Source organism: Hypomesus nipponensis, chromosome 14 (genome assembly GCF_054491055.1).
Source record: "Hypomesus nipponensis isolate SF chromosome 14, ASM5449105v1, whole genome shotgun sequence".
In the NCBI taxonomy this organism is placed as follows: Eukaryota; Metazoa; Chordata; class Actinopteri; order Osmeriformes; family Osmeridae; genus Hypomesus; species Hypomesus nipponensis.
Window position 1 is genome coordinate 23,277,501 of NC_140374.1, and position 19,810 is coordinate 23,297,310.

At 47.5% G+C, this 19,810-nt stretch overlaps 1 protein-coding gene across 1 annotated transcript in view; it reads right to left on the reverse strand.

Annotated features, from left to right (window-relative positions):
* The window catches only part of magi2b (membrane associated guanylate kinase, WW and PDZ domain containing 2b), a 42,485-nt gene extending 23,322 nt beyond the window's left edge, over nucleotides 1-19,163 (reverse strand). Inside the window, exons 1-3 of the mRNA XM_084671360.1 lie at nucleotides 18,540-19,163; nucleotides 7,132-7,248; nucleotides 565-684 (exon numbers count right to left, since the gene is read on the reverse strand). Coding sequence (XP_084527486.1) covers nucleotides 565-684; nucleotides 7,132-7,248; nucleotides 18,540-18,837 — 535 coding nt within the window. The 5' untranslated portion in view covers nucleotides 18,838-19,163. The remainder of the gene's footprint in view (nucleotides 1-564; nucleotides 685-7,131; nucleotides 7,249-18,539) is intronic.
* Between the last annotated feature and the right edge of the window lie 647 nt (nucleotides 19,164-19,810).

The following is a 19,810-nucleotide window of genomic DNA, read 5'->3' on the forward strand; positions in this document are numbered from 1 at the left end:
CCGCCTAAGAAACACTTTTTTGTATTTATTTTTCATAGCGATATCCTCTTTTTACTTTCTCCATTCCAAACCGTGACCAACGCCAGTCTCCCTTCTCTGCACAACGCATTGGTGCCCCCCCCCCGCTCCGCCGGCAAACCCCACCTTACCACCTTAACTAATACAAACCCCACCTTACCACCTTAACTAATACAAACCCCACCCTACCACCTTAACTAATACAAACCCCACCCTACCACCTTAACTAATACAAACCCCACCTTACCACCTTAACTAATACAAACCCCACCCTACCACCTTAACTAATACAAACCCCACCCTACCACCTTAACTAATACAAACCCCACCTTACCACCTTATCTAATACAAACCCCACCCTACCACCTTAACTAATACAAACCCCACCTTACCACCTTAACTAATACAAACCCCACCCTACCACCTTAACTAGTGTGCGTGCACACACACACACAGAGAAAAGACACACACTGTAAACATGCACACAAACACACTAATGAACATCTTGGCACTTTACTATCCTTCTTGTCTGATTTAGTTTCTTACCTTCATATGTTCCACTCTCTAAAAGTGCTCCACTCTGCTCCAGTTCCATAAAGCGCTCCACACTCACAAAGTTGTAGTCCACCCCTCGAACCTCCCCCTCCTTAGGCTGTCTGCTCGTACCTGGGGGAGAGGAAAGGAGCAGTATCATATGTTAGCATGTCTTTTTACAATGATTCTATCATTTGATACTGTGTAGCAACTAACAACCCGCTCACTGTCTCAAGTTTATTTACAGATACAGGTACATTGTAATTGATTTGTACATTGGAATTGCTCAGGCGTAAGTCTGTGTGTGTGTGTGTGTGGTTCTGGTTCTCTAAGAGAGCCAGTGTTCCCACTGTGCCAACACTAATCTAACCTGTGAGCCAATCACAACGCAGCATGATTCCCTACTACACCAGCAGATCCGCAGAGAGCAGATGTGTGTGTGTATTTGTATGTGTGTGAATGCAACGCATGTGTGAATTTCTGTGTTTGTGCAGTGTGCGTGTCAGACAGAGCTCCTTCCACCTCTAGATCAATGTGTTCATCCAAGACATGTAGAGGAGGTGATTCCTGATCCAACATGTAGAGGAGGTGATTCCTGATCCAACATGTAGAGGAGGTGATTCCTGATCCAACATGTAGAGGAGGTGATTCCTGATCCAACATGTAGAGGAGGTGGTTCCTGATCCAACATGTAGAGGAGGTGATTCCTGATCCAACATGTAGAGGAGGTGATTCCTGATCCAACATGTAGAGGAGGTGATTCCTGATCCAACATGTAGAGGAGGTGATTCCTGATCCAACATGTAGAGGAGGTGATTCCTGATCCAACATGTAGAGGAGGTGATTCCTGATCCAACATGTAGAGGAGGTGATTCCTGATCCAACATGTAGAGGAGGTGATTCCTGATCCAACATGTAGAGGAGGTGATTCCTGATCCAACATGTAGAGGAGGTGATTCCTGATCCAACATGTAGAGGAGGTGATTCCTGATCCAACATGTAGAGGAGGTGATTCCTGATCCAACATGTAGAGGAGGTGATTCCTGATCCAACATGTAGAGGAGGTGATTCCTGATCCACGCCACAGTCGACGAGAGCTGTTGTCACGGTGATGACCTCTGGGTAGAGAGATCGGCTAGCTGGGTCTGAGATATTGATCGGCTAGCAGTCCTTGAGAGTCATTCTCTCACTCTCTATCTTTAGAAATCCCTGTCTCTCCCTCCTTTCTCTCACTCAGTATACTTGGTCCTATATGTGTCTTTCTCTCTCTCCTCCCTCTGTCTGCTGGTACATGGACAGGTCCACTGGCTCTGATTGTGAGGATCTAAAGAAGAGAGAGGAGTTTGGACTTGCAAACTCTCCCTCAATCTAGTCATGAGGACCTAAAGTGTAATAACTGTAATGGTGATTGTGTGTGTGTGCATGTGAGCGTGCATGTTCAGACCTGGATCTCTGTAGAACCAGAGAAAGGAAAGCCCATTTGGAGCCAGAGAATAATAGAAATAGTGAAACAGCCGTGCTGTGACTCACATCCAGATACGACACCCCCCTCCCCCACCCCCACCCCCTCCCCCACCCCCTCCCCCACCCCCTCCCCCACTCCCACCCCCCTCTGAATCATGCAGCTAGGGGGGAGGGGAGAGAAGAGGGGACAGGGGAGGCAAAAAGGGAAGAAGACAGAAAAGAGATGCAGCTTGATGTCTTGATGAAGATAGGTGTTGGCTCCTTCACATGTATGTGTGCACCAACGTGTCTATGTATTTTCCATATGCACACAGTCTGTGTGTTCTTGTGAGTCAGTATGATTAGTAGACCTCTGAAGAGGGGAAGCAGAGCTAAAAATAGAATGGATGAGGGGGGGGGGGGGGGTCCAGCGCTACAGTGGTACCTACTCTGATGAAGAAGAAGAGAGGATGAGGAAGACTAGAGAAGGAGTGTTTGGGAGAACCCAGAAGACAGATGGACTACCAGATAGTCTATGTTTGTGTGTGTGTCTGTATGTTTGTGTGTGTGTGCATGTCTGTATGTTTGAGTAAAGATTGGAGGATCTGGGAACCCCTAGATAAGAGGAGAGGAGGCCCTGGATTACAGCCTGGGTTTGGATTGGAGGCCAGGTAGAGATCAGATACCATGCAGGACAGATTTACACTTAACACCAGACTATACACATGTCACAAGACACAATAGAAGATCATTTCGCTGTTGAAAATAACACTAAGACACTGTCTCATCCTCACAGGGATGCATACACACACACACACAAACCTACATAAACCATTCCTCTCACACACACATACACACCAGACATACACACCGGACATACACACATCAAAACCTAGACCCTTGTCCCAGGGTGCTTTTCCCTGCTGAGTGAGCCCAGCGTTATTGCCATAAGAGAGGAGAGGAGCACAGAGAATATCAATGAGACCATCTCCATCCTCTCTTCACCTCAATACCTCTCTCCTTCCTTTCTCCACCTCAATACCTCTCTCCTTCCTCTCTCCACCTCAATACTTCTCTCCTTCCTTTCTCCACCTCAATACCTCTCTCCTTCCTCTCTCCACCTCAATACCTCTCTCCTTCCTTTCTCATCTCAATACCTCTCTCCTTCCTCTCTCCACCTCAATACCTCTCTCCTTCCTTTCTCCACCTCAATACCTCTCTCCGTCCTCTCTCCATTGTCTTATGTTGATGTCCCCTCCTTTCTCTCATCTTTTCATCTTGTCCTCCATCTCACCGTCTCCCAACAGTCAGATTTACTCTATCAGGCTGTATCCCCATCTTTCTCTATCTTCTCCCTCTCCTTTTCACTCTCTTCTTTATTAGTTTCATATTATTCTTCCCCTCCATGTCTTCGCCCACTGCACCTTGTTTCCCCTTCTCTCTCTCTCCTCTCCTCTCTCCTTTATCCTCTCCCTGCTCTCTCTATCCTGTCTCTCCTCACTTTATCCTTGTCCTTTATCTGTTCCCCATGTTTCTTTTGTCCCACTCGTCTCTCCTTTCTCCTATCTCTCCTTCTGTCCTATGCCTTTGTCATTTTCCTTCTCCATCTCTTTTATCCGTTTCACTCCTCCTCTCACCCTTCTCTCTCATTTATTTTCTTTCTCTTCCAATCTCTCTCTGCATTTTTATTCTGCTCCTGTTTTTCACTGTTAACCTTCTCTCAAGTCTCAGTCAGACCAACTTCTATCTATTCCCTCCCCCTCCCCCAATGTTGTTCTGATTCTTTATGAACTGACAGAAATAAAAGATGACATTTGATTACACAAATGTAATCATATTTTCATATACCTTGACTGTACAGCATAGATGGCCATTTTGAAGTTCCTGTCCCGATACTTATAGAGGGCACTGTACATTCTTTTTATCCTCTATCTTCCTGCTATGTCTCCTTTTCCCTCACAGTCTCCCTCTCTATCCAAAAGTATTGATTCAGTTCCCCCACAGCATCACAATGTGCTGGGTGTCTTTGAACACTGGTGTGTGTGCCTGTTAAGAATAAACCAATCTCGATGAGTGGCGGGGGTGAAAGATGTGGAGGCATAGAACCTGCCTCCCTCCTCCCCCTGCCCTCACCCCCCCATCAGCAGAGTGACGCCTCTGGACACAGACTTCCCACTCACAAACTCACACACACCAATCTCTCTTCCCAGTGCCCTTCAGACAGTCAGCACGTCCTGATGCAGAGTGGCGTCTGCCTGTCAGGAAAGGCACACACAAGGGAACAGACGCACACCTTGACGGCTGGGCTGGAGAGCAGGGAACTATAGTGCAACAATCCAGGCTACCACACAATCCCCGCTGAGGTCCAGAACCATAGAAATCTGGTGCTGTGTTGTTGAAAGGCCCTGTGAGAGATGCAACAACATGCCTAATGACGCAGAGATGACAGAGTTATGCAACAGGCTGACCCAGGGGGACAGTCAGGGGTCATTAGAAGGCTGCTGAGAACACAATGGGGGGCGGGTGGGATACTGGATAGTCTCATCCGATAGTTGTTCTGTAGATATCAAGAAACACTGAACAGAATGTCAACTCTGCTTATAGATATCCTTTATCATACCGTAGTAAGGGTCGGTCTTGAGTAGCGACAAACTCTTGAGTCCTGACTGACAGACAGGCAGGACAGACTTAAGCTGTAGCCACCCTCCATCCCCTTATTTGATCTGTCTAACAGAGAGAGAGAAAGAGAGAGAGAGAGAGAGAGAGAGAGAGAGAGAGAGAGGGAGGGAGGGAGGGAGGGAGGGAGAGAAAGAAGACAGATAGAAGTTGGATTGAGTGAGACCTGAGAGAAGAGCGAAAAACAGGAGCAGAATGAAGGAATGCAGAGAAGGATTGAAAGAGAAGGAAAATAAATGAGAGATAAGGATGAGAGGAGGAGTGAGACAGATAAGAGAGGGGGAAGGAAAATGACAAAGGCATAGGACAGAAGGAGAGATAGGAGAAAGGAGAGACGAGTGGGACAAAAGAAACATGGGGAACAGATAAAGGACAAGGATAAAGTGAGGAGAGACAGGATAGAGAGAGCAGGGAGAGGATAAAGGAGAGAGGAGAGGAGAGAGAGAGAGAGGAGAGGAAAGAGATAGGAAGAGAGAGGCTTAGTGATTGTGTAGCTGTGTGAGCATGTTAAACAATCCTTTCTGTGTCATCGACTCAACATGCCCCCATCACACAGTGCAAAACACCCAACACATACTGTAAAAATAACGCTGGCTGGCAAGAGATGCTCACTGCCCTGGCACAGCACAGCACAGCTTGAAGGAGACTGGACCAGGAATGTAGAAGAACGCTCGGAAGTTTTCTGAACTGCATTGAATACAACACACGCACCCCAGGGCCAAGGTTACACTCACATAATACAGTACAGGAGAGAGGGTCCTGAACCAAGATGTCTAACTAGGACAATGTTGGCCTCATGCTCTTCTACACAACCCGAGAACATGAACATTGTAATTGATTTGTACATTGGAGACATGAACTGTGTTGTGTCACAAACCATCTATGGACTGGAGACATGAGGAGCATGTGTGTGGGTAGATAGGTGTGTGTGTCTGTGTGTCTATGTGTGTGTGTGTGTGTGTGTGTGTGCGCACTGACAGCAAAGGAACACTGCAGGGGACAACATCATCGCAATGTCAGTCACAGAAATGACAGGGCCTTGCCATGGGAACACCACCACACACACACAGCCTTCGTCATGAACACAAACTGTACACAGACACACACACAAGTAAGCATCACTAAAATACCGTTTGTCAGTCTAATGTCATCCTGACATGACAGAGCAAAGGGTTGGGTCACCTCCCCACACTGTGGGCATCGCTCTCATACACACACAGAGATGTCCTAGCTGTCTGTGTGAGACGTCTTGAGAGTGTGTGTACAGAGTGTGCGTAGAGAGTGAGTGTAGAGAGCGTGTGTAGAGAGCGTGTTTAGAGAGTATGTCTCCATCCTGCGTGTGAGTTTGTGGATATGTGCGTGTGCTGTTTGCAGTAGGGTGCAGGGCGTCACGGCAACGCAGGCCTGGAAACGAGAAGGTGGTTGCCGTGGAAACCTCAGGCTGAGAGCCTGGCGACCAACTGAGTGAAGGAGTGTGAGAGGGGTAAAGATAAGAGAGAGGAGAAAGAGACAGACAAAGAAAGAGAGAGAGAGAAAAGAGAGAGAGAGAGAGAAAGATGGGGAAAGAGAGAGAAAGAGAGAGAGAGATAAAGAGAGAACAAGAGTGAGAGTAAGAGAGAGACACAGGAAGGATGTAAGAGAGATGGAGACATGAAGCTTGAATGAAAGAAAGAGTGGAGGAGGTATCTACGTCAGCTAGAGTAGGTGGAGAAAGATGAAGGTACAGAAGGAGGGAAGGGGAGGAGGGGTGGAGAGGAGGGTAGGGGAGTAGGGTAGGGGGGGAGAGGAGGGTAGGGGAGGAGGGAAGGGGAGGAGAGGAGAGGGGAGGGGAGGAGGGTAGGGGAGGAGGGTAGGAGAGGAGGGGAGGAGGGGGTAGGGGAGGGGAGTAGGAGAGGAGGGGGTAGGGGGTAGGGGAGGAGGGGAGTAGGAAAGGAGGGGGTCGGGGAGGAGTGGGTAGGGGAGGAGGGAAGGAGAGGAGGGTAGAGGAGGAGGGGAGGAGGGGAGGAGGAGGGTAGGAGGGGAGGAGGAGAGGGGAGGAGGAGAGGGGAGGGGGGTAGGGGAGGAGGGGAGGAGAGGGGAGGAGGGAAGGAGAGAAGGGGAGTAGGAAAGGGTAGGAGGGGAGGAGGGAAGGGGAGGGGAGGACGGGAGGACGGGAGGGGAGGACGGGAGGAGGGTAGGGGAGGTGGAAGAGAGGGATGAGAAGAGCCTAGCAGTAAAAAGACAGAGATAGTAGAATGGAGGAGAAGAAGGTGAAGAAGAGAGGCTTAGTGTGTGACTGCAGTGTGCAAGTGGAGGTGTATATGTGTGCGTCTGTAAGTGTGCACATAATAAAAACATACTGTAAAGAGTAGGACAGGATAAGAAGGGGTGAGAGGATATTTTGTGTGTGTGTGTGTGTGTGTGTGAGAGAGAGACTCACAGGGCACAGTGGGAGTGTGTGTGTGTGAGAGAGAGACTCACAGGGCACAGTGCGGAGGTAGAGGTTGTCCCTGATGATCTGCTGATGGTCGTGGTCAAGGGAGCCCTTGGAGAAGCGCAGGTTGAGGTAGTGGCGTAGGTCCTTGTCAACCACACCCCCTACACAGTGGAAGATATGGAGGGTTAGAATAAACACCACCCATACAGTCACTACACCTCATATCAACCTCCTCTGCTCTTCACAGCAATGAAGGAACTAGGAATGTATTGATGAATGAAAAATGGAAGGAAGAAAGTGGTTCTTAAATGGATCCCTGATCACAGTGTTAGCAGGTTACCCTGACCCTGATAACATTTACATTACATTTGTGACAGTCATTTAGCAGACACTCTTGTCCAGAGCGACTTACGGTGTGTCAGGGGAAACAGGTTACCCTCACACTGACCACAGGGTTAAGGTTAGCAGGTTACCCTCACACTGACCACAGGGTTAAGGTTAGCAGGTTACCCTCACACTGACCACAGGGTGAAGGTTAGCAGGTTATCCTCACACTGACCACAGGGTTAAGGTTAGCAGGTTACCCTAACACTGACCACAGGGTTAAGGTTAGCAGGTTACCCTAACACTGACCACAGGGTGAAGGTTAGCAGGTTACCCTCACACTGACCACAGGGTGAAGGTTAGCAGGTTACCCTCACCCTGACCACAGGGTTAAGGTTAGCAGGTTACCCTCACACTGACCACAGGGTGAAGGTTAGCAGGTTACCCTCACACTGACCACAGGGTGAAGGTTAGCAGGTTACCCTCACACTGACCACAGGGTGAAGGTTAGCAGGTTACCCTGACCCTGACCACAGGGTGAAGGTTAGCAGGTTACCCTCACACTGACCAAGGGGTTAAGGTTAGCAGGTTACCCTCACACTGACCACAGGGTGAAGGTTAGCAGGTTACCCTCACACTGACCACAGGGTTAAGGTTAGCAGGTTACCCTCACACTGACCACAGGGTTAAGGTTAGCAGGTTACCCTAACACTGACCACAGGGTTAAGGTTAGCAGGTTACCCTAACACTGACCACAGGGTGAAGGTTAGCAGGTTACCCTCACCCTGACCACAGACACTAATAGCTTGTATTCCAAAGAGGACACAGAGTGCCTCACTCTGGCCTGCTTCCATTTACAAATGACAAACATCACTCACTCATGCATACATGAAAATGATGATGTTTACTGTTCAGGAGGATATGCTACACACACACACACACACACACGGACAAACACGTACACATTCTTTGCAGACAGTCAAAACAACACTACTGTATTCTGAGCCATGGCCGTCTGTCCGCTGGAATCAGCATTGATGTAAAGAAGCTCGACACCACCTTGACCACCGCCAAGCAGAGCAGAGAAGAACCAGCACAAACACATCTTGTGAAACCTAAATGACACAATCTTAATCTCCCAGTATACACTTTGCATTCTGCCAGACGCAGGGACAGACGTGAAACACACACAAAGACACACACCAGGCTGTGTAGTCAGCGAGCTCCTCAGCTGCAGCCCAGAGAGGCCAGGCCAGAAGGATGATCAGCTCCGTTCTCCAGGTAAACCTCCACAGCGAGCCTGCCCTCCCAGGCGTCCTCTATCCCCGTGCCCAGCCAAGGTGCACGCTCACTGGGCTCGGCCAGCCTCTACGTCCCCCTGCCATGCTACACAACCAATGTTCCTAGCACACAGCTAATCAGATCCCAGGAAGGGAGATGGAGACGGGGGAAGGGAGAGAGAAAGAAAGATGGAGAAATGGAGAGACGACGACGTCGGGAGACAACAGAGGGAAAAAGGGATCTGCCAGTAGGAAGACGGGCTTCTACATAGCTGGCTGCTGATTGGTCAAGATAATTCCACAATCCTGCAGCGCCCCCTGTCACCCGATGGTAATACTGCGCAAAAGCAGCTGTGTTTGTGTGTCGGCAAGCAGGAGAGTGTGGGTGTGTTTGTGTCAGCATGTGGGTGTGTGCGTGAGTGTGTGTGTGTGAGTGTATGTGAGCGTGTGTGTGAGTGTGTGTAGGTCCAGATGCTCCTAAGAGACCCCAACTCTCTCCAAACAGATACTATGATCCACATCTTAGCACAGGCCTTACAGCACACACACATGAGTCTTGATGATGCTCCAAACAGGCCACAAGCAGGTGACATCATGGTACCAAACAGGTACTATGGTAAAGGATAGAAGAAGAAAGGTTTGTTGGTCTCGCAAGCCTGACACATACACACATGCAGGGAGCGGCGACACTGGGAAATATACACACAAGTGACTCTTTCTATGTATTGATCCCATCCTGCTGTCCTTCCTACAAGGCAGCCAGGAGCAGTGGTCAGCCACATCAACGGCGACCAGAGGCCAAGTTCACTCAACTACTCACCTCCGTCCTGGGTTAGGCCAGGCCCTGGCCAGAGCCATGGCAGGAGAGGCATCTGTGTGTTTTTATGGGCATTTTTTTCTGGAAGAAAACTCATGTGAGCACGTGGAGAATATGCACATTCCACAGAAAAAGGCCCAGGAGATAACCCACCAAAACACCAACCAGCGACCCATGCAGGGATTGTACCCAGGACCTGAGACTGGGGGCTAAGGCGGAAGGCACAGGAAGCAGTGGTTGTCATGGAAAGTAAACAGAGTCAGATTCAGAGAGTCAGATCAATAAAAGCTGAACACAGCCAGCCTACCATGCCTTCAAAAGGTCACACAACACACAAATAAACACACACTGCCTTCAGAGGTCACACAACACGCAAATACACACACACACACACACAATGCCTTCAGCGGTCACACTGCATAGGAAACTTCATTCATATTATTTGCTTTTGTCTTTCTACTTTTCCATTATCCTGCATATTGTTTGTTCTCTCTCCCCATTTCTTCTCTCTCTCCTTCCTGAATTATTTCCTTGTTTTCCCTCACCCCCACCCCCGGACCACCCCCGCCCCACCCCTTCCAACATAACTATTTTCCTAATTATGCTCTCCAGTTCAGGAAATGACCTCGTTGTTCACACTGTCTGGCAAAGAGAAGGCGGAGAGAAGCTGGGAGGGCAAGGAGGAGGAGAGAGACAGAGACAGTGAAAGCGATAAGGAGCAGAGCCTCTTGGTGCCTGAAATGGTGAAAGAAAGAGAGGGAGGAAGACATAAATAAAGTTACACCGACCAAGAAAAGAGTAGATGAAAAGGAGAAATGTGCCTAAAAGGTCAGTGTGTCTCACAGCTGGCGGGGGTTGGAAAGGTCAATACGGTAAAGGGTTAACACGGGTAGGAGTTCAGTCAACTAATCAATAGTCAATACTGGGTGGAAGCAGCTGGTAATGGGTGAGAGAAGACCAAGTGTGAATGTAGTCTTAATGAAGCTTGGTGCCAGTTCAATCAGGCAAGACCGACCCCTGCACTCGGGCATATACAATAAGGTTTCACTACTCACTCCCTCCCGCCATGAACGCTCTCTCCTTCCCTCTTTCCTATGCTGGGCTGTCATCTGGGTTCAGTATCGATTAGCCGCTTTCTCTCTCAATTATCGGTGACAAATCCACCTCGTAGCTGCCAGCCCATCAAAATGATGCCGTGCCTTTAAATACGTTTCTCCCTGTTTAGTTTGTCCATGAGCGACCATTCAGCTCCCCGTCGCGACCCGGTGCGTTTGTTCCTCGACTCCTCTGGCCGTGGGGGATTCCTTTTCGGATGTTGGGCAGGCGCCCTTTGATCAATTATTCCCCATGGGGTCGAAGCTCCAAACAGTTATTCCCCATGGGGTCGAAGCTCCAAACAGTTATTCCCCATGGGGTCGAAGCTCCAAACAGTGTAGTACATTTATCATCTCGGGGGGGGGGGGGGGGGGGGGGGGGGGCATTAGTATGAAATGAAGACAATAACATTAGTCATTGTAGTAAGTCAAGATTTGTCATTTGAATACAAATTCAATACTTTTCAGGGTCATGCTTCTGGTCACCCTAAGTGCCTGGCAAGCCTAGCATTATCCTAGCCTCTTTCCCCCTACTACTCACATCTACCGTATATCAATGCAACAGAGCTTACAGAAGGCATGATATTGATCTTTGCTGCTCTTAGTGGCAAAATGGAGTTCTGAACTCCAACCTGTCTACGTCACAGCCACCTATCTACGTCAGATCACAGACGGTTTATATAACCTGCATTCTGTTACTCAGCTGGTGCGATGCAAAGACAAAATAATTAACACATAAAACACTCAGGTAGGTCTGTTTGAATATCTGCAACTGATTTAGCTAGTTGTTGCTGTTTTGCTAAATTCAATACATTTGAGGGGGCAGAGCTTCAGCTGCTTCAGAGGACACGCCCCCCCCCAGTCTCAAATAGAGAAGCCTGCTGATTTTCTCACGATTTGAAAGCCTAATTTAACATACTTGTCTGTATTTTTTCCATTCTTATTTGGATGAGTAGTTAACAATACATTCTTCTGCAGGGTTTCCCCCAGAAAATGTGAGAAGGGAGAATGCCGTTGGAATGAAAGGGAGAAAACTGGCAGAGAAAACTTTTTTTACAACGCAGTCAAGGCGGCAGGCGTGTGTTGTTAAGGCGGCCGCCTTAACTGCAAAGTGCTGCGGGAAACCCTGTTCTGTGGTGTGATGAAAACTCATTTTCAGTTCTGCTTTACAGCATCTTCTGCTCTCTCTTGGAAGTCGCTTTGGATAAAGCGTCTGCTAAATGCATAAATGTAAATCTTTAACAACACATCCTGTCCCAGAAGAAGAAGCCATTCTCCAACTCTTCATTGGACTAGTGCTGTCCTAAGGGACATCACATACTCACTCACACACACTACAGTGTTACTAGCATAACATTTATATTAAGACACTTGTGTGGTAAAAAAAAGTAATCCTCAGATTAGCAATATAAATAGAAACAAAAAATGGTGTTAGACAGACACAGTGACGATCCCCAGCTACAAATATGAGCCATCTCAGGTACTCCCTCCAGGCTTGAAGATGAAGGCAAAGTTTCACAATCCTAACTCTGAAGCCATCTCCCTAATCCCTCCCATTCATCCCCCTCCGCCCCCCTGCTCCTCTCCGAGTTTTGAAGGGTGAGCATGCCAGTTTAACAGAAGCAGCTCTCAATCACACACACACACACACTTGGAGATGGTCTACAGACACATAGTGAACCATTCTTGCTTGGATAACTTGAACATCTTCAGGGAGAAATTAAAAGAACGAATCACAAAACCTGGAATAGCAGTGAGAAGACATTCTGTTACTGAGCTGACCAACCTTGACTAGTATTTAAATGATTCATCATCCCACCAGTAAATATATGACAGTGCCTGCACACACACACAGGCATGGGGTTCTGAGGGAGGGTGCCATGACGACACACATACACATTCTCTGTATTTAACACACACAGTATTTGCTCAATCCCATCCTTTTCTTTTCTTTGTTTTTCTTTCTCCTCTCTTTTTGTCCCATGAATAAACATAACAACATGGTGTTTTATCTCAACCAGATGACGCTAGCTTTTAATAGCAGCGTCACTGTCACGCAGTGCCGCCGCTCCCATAGATATATATATAAACACTGGCCGCTCCCATAACGCGCACTACGCGCTGTGCGTAGGGCACCAAGTCCTGAGGGGGCACCAAAAATGTGCCAACTGAAAAATCATCATAGTATTATAATTATAATGCCGATATTATTTCAGTAGGCCTATATAAATATTACGCACCTTTTAGGCATGTTTATCACAAAACAAGTAAAACAACAGATATATTTAATTGCTCAAAAAACGTTACGATGGTGCCCCCCCCCCCCCCCCCCACAAAAAACAAATACACACTCAACTTTCCAAGCTCGCCGTGGGTGCCCTTTTCTATCTCAGTGGCCTGACGAACTTTGACAGTAGGCTAGGTAAACTTTTCGAAAATGGCCTCAAAAAGACAACAGGAGTCAGTGGCAGAAAAAGAAATAAACTGCAAGATGATGCCCGTGCATCACTTTCAGGTAAGTCCATGCTTTAATTATTGTTAAATACGGGAAATATGCTGCTAACTTATAATTAGCCTATGCATACACCTCGAACTAGCTGACGTATTGCTAATTTTAGCATGGACACACTCAAATATGTTAGGTGCAAACTAAATTTAGATTTTACTGTTAAAATGTATCTATGCATTTGAAATAACTGACGCCAGCTAGATGTTACTTTACTGTACATTCTATGATACTTTTATATTCGATTGATCAAATAGTTTTTAAATGAGTAATAAAGGTGGAGAGCTCCTTGGCTGCATGCTTTCAGTTTTAAATGTTTATAATTAATTTGGAAAACCATGCTAAGAATCGTAAGGGTGGGGCTGAAAAATTAAGAGACAAAAATACATCATGCACTCAAATAAATTTTGCTCGCGCGCATTGCGCGCTCGCATTAACTCCGTAACCAGCATCATATCAAATACAGAATGTGGATGTATTGACAGGGCAGCTGTGGTGGTGGTGGGGGGGGGGGGGGGGCATCATAAAGAAATTATGCGTAGGGCACCAAAATGGCTAGCGGCGGCACTGCTGTCACGTGATTTGTCATGTGAGTTGACTTCTTTCTGTATCTGCATATGAAGCATCCAACAGTCATGCCACCCTACTTATCTGACGTGTCATGTGATGCAGTCTAACCCAGCATCAGAGTCGTATCATCCCGGTGATCCATTACTACAAGGTGGAGGGTGTTGCCCTGGGAGCCCTGACTCATCAGACTGCTGGAGCATTCTGCCACAGTGTGAAGTCTGTCGTGGACGACAAAATATGATGCTGCGTCTGAAGATCTAGATAACTTCCTGGTCACCGAAGGACATCTAACCCTAACCCCATTCCCTCCTGGGCACTGGTTCTAGAACAGACAACCCTCTCACATAAGTAAGTTTCCATGTGCACGCGCACTCTGTCTATGGGATCGATCATATTGACAGCTGACATGCTGAGAAGGGGACTTCTCACCAATAAATGGTCTTACCTGAAGACTGGGGAGTTAGACAAACTTTGTATTGCGATCAGACTTTGTCTCCTTGCTGGCAAGCATTAAACTATTGTACTGTCTTTGAATCCGACGACTGTGCATAACTCTCTATACTTTCTGTTCTCACACTCCTGGTGATAGGAACTTGACTGGCTGCTGTGTTATGAGGGGCAGACGTTTCTGCTGCCTCCTGCCTGGTGCCTGCTACCTCCTGCCTCCTGCAGCAGGAGGACATGAGGGAAGAGGCAGCAGGAGGACATGAGGGAAGAGGCAGGCGCCTTGAGACTGAATTCCCTGAACATATTCAATTTAATTAACCATTGCTGGGTCTAACAACAATTAGTTTCTGGCAAGTCAGTCTACATGGGTTTGAGACAAAAGAAGGAAATAGTGCACAAAGACCAGCAGCCCTCTAGAGATCCCCACTGTGACAGCACTGCAGCATTGGTGCATGCACTAATGGAGCCATGGATTTACTGTCCTCTACCACTCTCCTGTGTGTCTCTGAGTCTGCAAGTTAGAGTGCATATTTCTGAGAGTGTGTGTGTGTGTATGTGTATATTTATAAATGTATGTGTTTTGTATCAATACTGTGTGTATAAGACTGTGGGGACCCCCTAACCACACCCACAGTCTTATACACACACCTTTATACGACAGCCTTATACGAACAGCCTTATACAAACAGCCTTATACGAACAGCCTTATACGAACAGCCTTATACGAACAGCCTTATACGAACAGCCTTATACGAACAGCTTTATACGAACAGCTTTATACGAACAGCCTTATACGAACAGCTTTATACGAACAGCCTTATACGAACAGCCTTATACGAACAGCCTTATACGAACAGCCTTATACGAACAGCCTTATACGAACAGCCTTATACAAACAGCCTTATACGAACAGCCTTATACGAACAGCCTTATACGAACAGCCTTATACACACAGCCATATACAAACAGCCTTATACACACAGCCTTATACGAACAGCCTTATACGAACAGCCTTATACGAACAGCCTTATACACGGTGTGCAAGGCCAGGTTGAGGCCCCTGGTCCGGGATCACAGCTGAGCAGCAAGCTGTCCTCTCCCTCAGGGACTGCACCTTCTACCTGACTGCACCTTCTACCTGACTGCACATACCTATTACACATTGTGAGTGTGTGTGATCCTAACCATAACCCACCCTAACCCAGCCTAACCCTAACCCACCTTAACCCAGCCTAACCCTAACCCTAACCCACCTTAACCCAGCCTAACCCTAACCCACCTTAACCCAGCCTAACCCTAACCCACCTTAACCCAGCCAAACCCTAACCCACCTTAACCCAGCCTAACCCTAACCCAGCCTAACCCACCCTAACCCAGCCGCAGAAGAAGAGGGAGTGGAGGACAGACGGTGGAGGATAGAGAGAAAAACAGCAAAGATAAACAGTGAGAATAGAAGAGGAGTAAATGTATTAGGCGATAAGTGAAGAGAAAGGAGGAGAGTGCAAGAAGTTAGGAGGGAAGACAGGATGAGAGAATTAAGGGCAAGAGGAAAGGTAGAGAGAGGGACAGAAGAGAGGGGTCCAACTCATTCTCATCCAACCACAACAGTTGGTCACATGACCCAGTTCATCAGCATTCCTGCATCAAGACCCAATCAGGTTCCCACAACTCAGTGAAACCCTGGTGGCCCCACCACTGTGAGAGGCACCTACACAGGGGCTGCGCTGACCAGCTGGCAGGGGTCTTCAGTGACATCTTCAACTTCTCCCTTAACCTGTCTGTACTCCCCACCTGCTTCAAGAGGACCACCATTATCCCTGTGCCCAAGTGCTTTGAGCGGCTAGTCAAATTATTCATCTGCTCCTTGCTGCCCCCCACCCTGGACCCTATGCAGTTTGCATACCGGTCCAACAGGTCTACAGACGATGCCATCACTCTGACAATGCACACCGCTCTCTCCCACCTGGACAAGGGGAATACGTATGTGAGGATGCTGTTCATTGACTACAACTCAGCATTCAACACCATTATCCCCTCCAGACTGGTCTCCAAGCTTGTGGACCTGGGACTAAGCACCTCCCTCTGCAAGTGGATCTTCCACTTCCTGACGGGGAGGCCACAGGTGGTGAGAATCGGTGACCGCACTTCATCCACACTGATCACCAACACAGGTACCCCCCAGGGCTGTGTGCTCAGCCCTCTCCTGTTCACCTTGTTCACTTACGACTGTGCGGCAACGCACAGCTCCAACCTCCTTGTTAAGTTTGCTTACAACACAACCATTGTGGGCCTCATCTCTGACAGTGACAAGTCAGCCTACAGAGAGGAGGTGTTTAAATCAGCCCGTAAGTGCCTCTTCTTCCTGAGGAGACTGAAGAAGTTTGGTATGGACTCAGTCATCCTCAGTAACTTTTACAGATGCACTATAGAGAGCATTCTGACTGGTTGTATTACAGTGTGGTATGGGAGCTGCACAGACAGGGACCGCAAGGCCCTACGAAGTGTGGTCCGTTCTGCTGAGTTCATCATCGGCAGGAAGCTCCCAGCCCTACAGGACACCTACCACACACGTTGCCTAAGGAAAGCCGGCAGGATTCTTAGAGACTGTTCCCACCCATCCTTCAGTCTCTTTACCCCGTTGCCTTCTGGCAGGCGTTACCGCAGCATCCGGTCACGCACACGCAGACTGGACAACAGTTTCTACCCAAGGGCCATCAGGCTTCTGAATGGACACTGATATGAACATTTATTTACTGCACACTAGTCACTTATACACTGTCACTTTCAGCTACTGGTTGCACTCAGTAACATTGCACTACTGTACCTCACTGTACCTCGCCACCAGGCTCCTGTATGGTCATTGACATAGTCACTATACATTGCACTATTGTACTGTACTCCATTTAGGTTAGAATAGGTTATAGGATTGAAATAGGTTTTATGTGCATTTAGGGTTAGTATAGTGTATTATTTATTGTTATCTGTAATTTAGGAAGTTTTAGTATTAGGGTTAGTATAGTCGATTCTTTATTGCTATCTGTATATTTAGGCGGTTTCACTCATTTAAGCTCAGCATAGATGTAAATTATGTTCTGTGTACTTATATGTTATGTTATGCCAGGTGCTTGCGTTGTCTTGTCTTAAGAATTTCAGTGCCCAGTCTGACCTTGTGTTGTTCTGTGTACCTGACAAATAAAAGACTTGAACTTGAACCTGCCAGACACTAAGAGGCAGATGCTCTGTGTGGCCTTACATTGGCTGGCCTAGAGAGAGATTGGGTAAACCCTGTACACCTGGGGGGCAGGGAGGGGAGATTGAGAAATTAAGAAACAATGAGACAGATAGAGAGACAGAGCAAAGACTCAAAGAAAGACAGCTTGAGAGAAAGAGACAGGAGAAAGACAGAGAGACAGAGAAAGAGAGACAGGGAAGGAGAAAGACAGAGACAGAAACAAACACAGCGAGACTGAGAAGGTATATTATCTCAGACTTCAGATGCTGTGTTAGATCAGGCCCAGAGATCCTTTCTGTCCTTTATGGAACCTGACAGAAGCAGGTCAGTCACTTCCAGACTACAGCTCCAGCATTTCACACAAACTGCAGAGGCTCCTCATTATGACCACAGAAACCTAACTATGACCATGGACACAGTCCCCATGACCGGACACCCGGTCCCACACAGAGAACCAGGGCAACATATAGATGGCCATGGCACAGCCATGCAGACTGACAACAGCCTGTACCAATTAAACTAAAGCCACAACAGCCGTTTCTATTCAACTGATAACGGAAAATGCCAAAACTAACATCCTTTGTCCCGTCACTTGCGTTATGACGGTGTTGTCGGCATATTGGCATGGGTTTGTTATTACACAAATGCTATCTTCCGTCTTGTAGAGGGTGTAGCCAATACCTTATAAGCTATATTACTCAAGGCATGCCTAATCCTATTGTGGGTTAAAGTAGGCGAACATAAAATTAAACCATTTACTGTTATCAAAACATAGCAAAGCCCAGTCCCTCTAGCGAATAACGGAGCAGCCGCAGGCCGTGGCAGCTAGCCGAAAAGGACACACCCCCTTGGTCAGAAGCTCTGATCCAGTTTACATTTTACCAGCAAGCGACGTGTGGCTACGATTGCATGAACCGACTATTGATCTGGCTCGTCTTAGCTGATTAATCTCTTTCGATTACGTCATTAAGCAACCAGTCCTGTCCTCAATACACAGGAAATGTATCCTACGTCTTTGTGAACCGATGGTTACTTACAACAGCTAGCATCTGGCCATCAAAAACACATGATAGCCTACTCTCCTATAGGCTCCACAGATGTACGAGCTATTTGGCTACATTAACAACCGAATAGACGGCTCTACATTTGTTTACGCTCAACAGTGTAACAGCCGTCCCTCACCTTGTTTGACACACTTGAAGCGAACCGGGTCTTTGCAGTGTTTAATCACGGCCAGTACGTCCCGGGTCGTGAGACCAGCCACCGGCATGTCGTTTACTTCCAGCAGCAGTTCATCCTGGGCCAGCTTGCCGCTCTGCACGGCCGCTTTACCCTGCTTCACCTCCCCGAAGTAGGGAAACTGCCCATTTTCCGCGCCCCCCTTCAGTTCGAACCCCAGTTCTCCGTCTTTGCTCCTACATATCACTGCTTCGTGGACTTTGTTGGTCCAGTGATTTTTCTTCTTGAGGCTTTTGGACATCGTTGGGCGAGTTTCACCAAAAGGTGCCCATCCGACAGCCTGGCCTAGCGCATCATCTCGTATGTGCTTGCACGGGTCCTTGCGACCATCTGCTCAGATTGTCTTTTCCATTAGGCTGCGGTTAAAAGACAGGAATACTATCCATCTTACAGGCGTTGCAGTCGGGCAAAGGGGCTGCAGCGCAGTACGGTGGACACACAAGAGACAAATACTAGCGAATGACCCGGATGTAAAGTCTGGAGGAGGAGATACATGAATGGTTCGGTGAGGAGGGATGGATGGAGAGAAAGAGGGCGAAAATAATGAAGGCGCAAATGAACGTTCTCTTTTTTGCCCGCTCGGTTAGTGCCGAAGCCAGGCGCATTCGCAGGCTCACATTAATAGGAAATGTAGCCTAATAAAAGTGACAACCGTTACTTAAAAGTGTGCACTGTTATATTGGCCTAGGATACTTTATTTCTCCATTTTAAATAGCTTAACTAGGCACACTGGTGTTGATGAATGCCAAAGATGTTTTCGCAGGCATACGCAAGTGTCTGATGTAGGCGCTTAGGCTAGGCTAAACTACTCATGATCACTTGGTATGGATTTTTCAGTCACGTGTGGGTTGTATGGCCGTCCTATTTCACTAAAACGGGCGTCTTTGGCAGTCTTTTGTCGGGGGGTGTCGACATCAGGCTAGCTAGGTTTAGACGACATGCTACGCTGGAGTTCCTTTGCACAATAAAAATAGTTCAGGTTGGCCACTTGGCCTACAAGCTAAATTTAAAATGCAAAAAAAAATCAGATTCAGTCAAGGCTAATATTTCCAATTAGGCTATCTTCAAAGGCTTTTTTCAGTTTAGCCTACAACTCATCAATCTTAAATAATCCATGGAGGAACATCCTTCAACTGGTCATGATTCTAAATCTAACAGTTTAATCCAGTTGTCAGGATTGGATTATGAGATTATCACCCATCAGAGATAGGAAG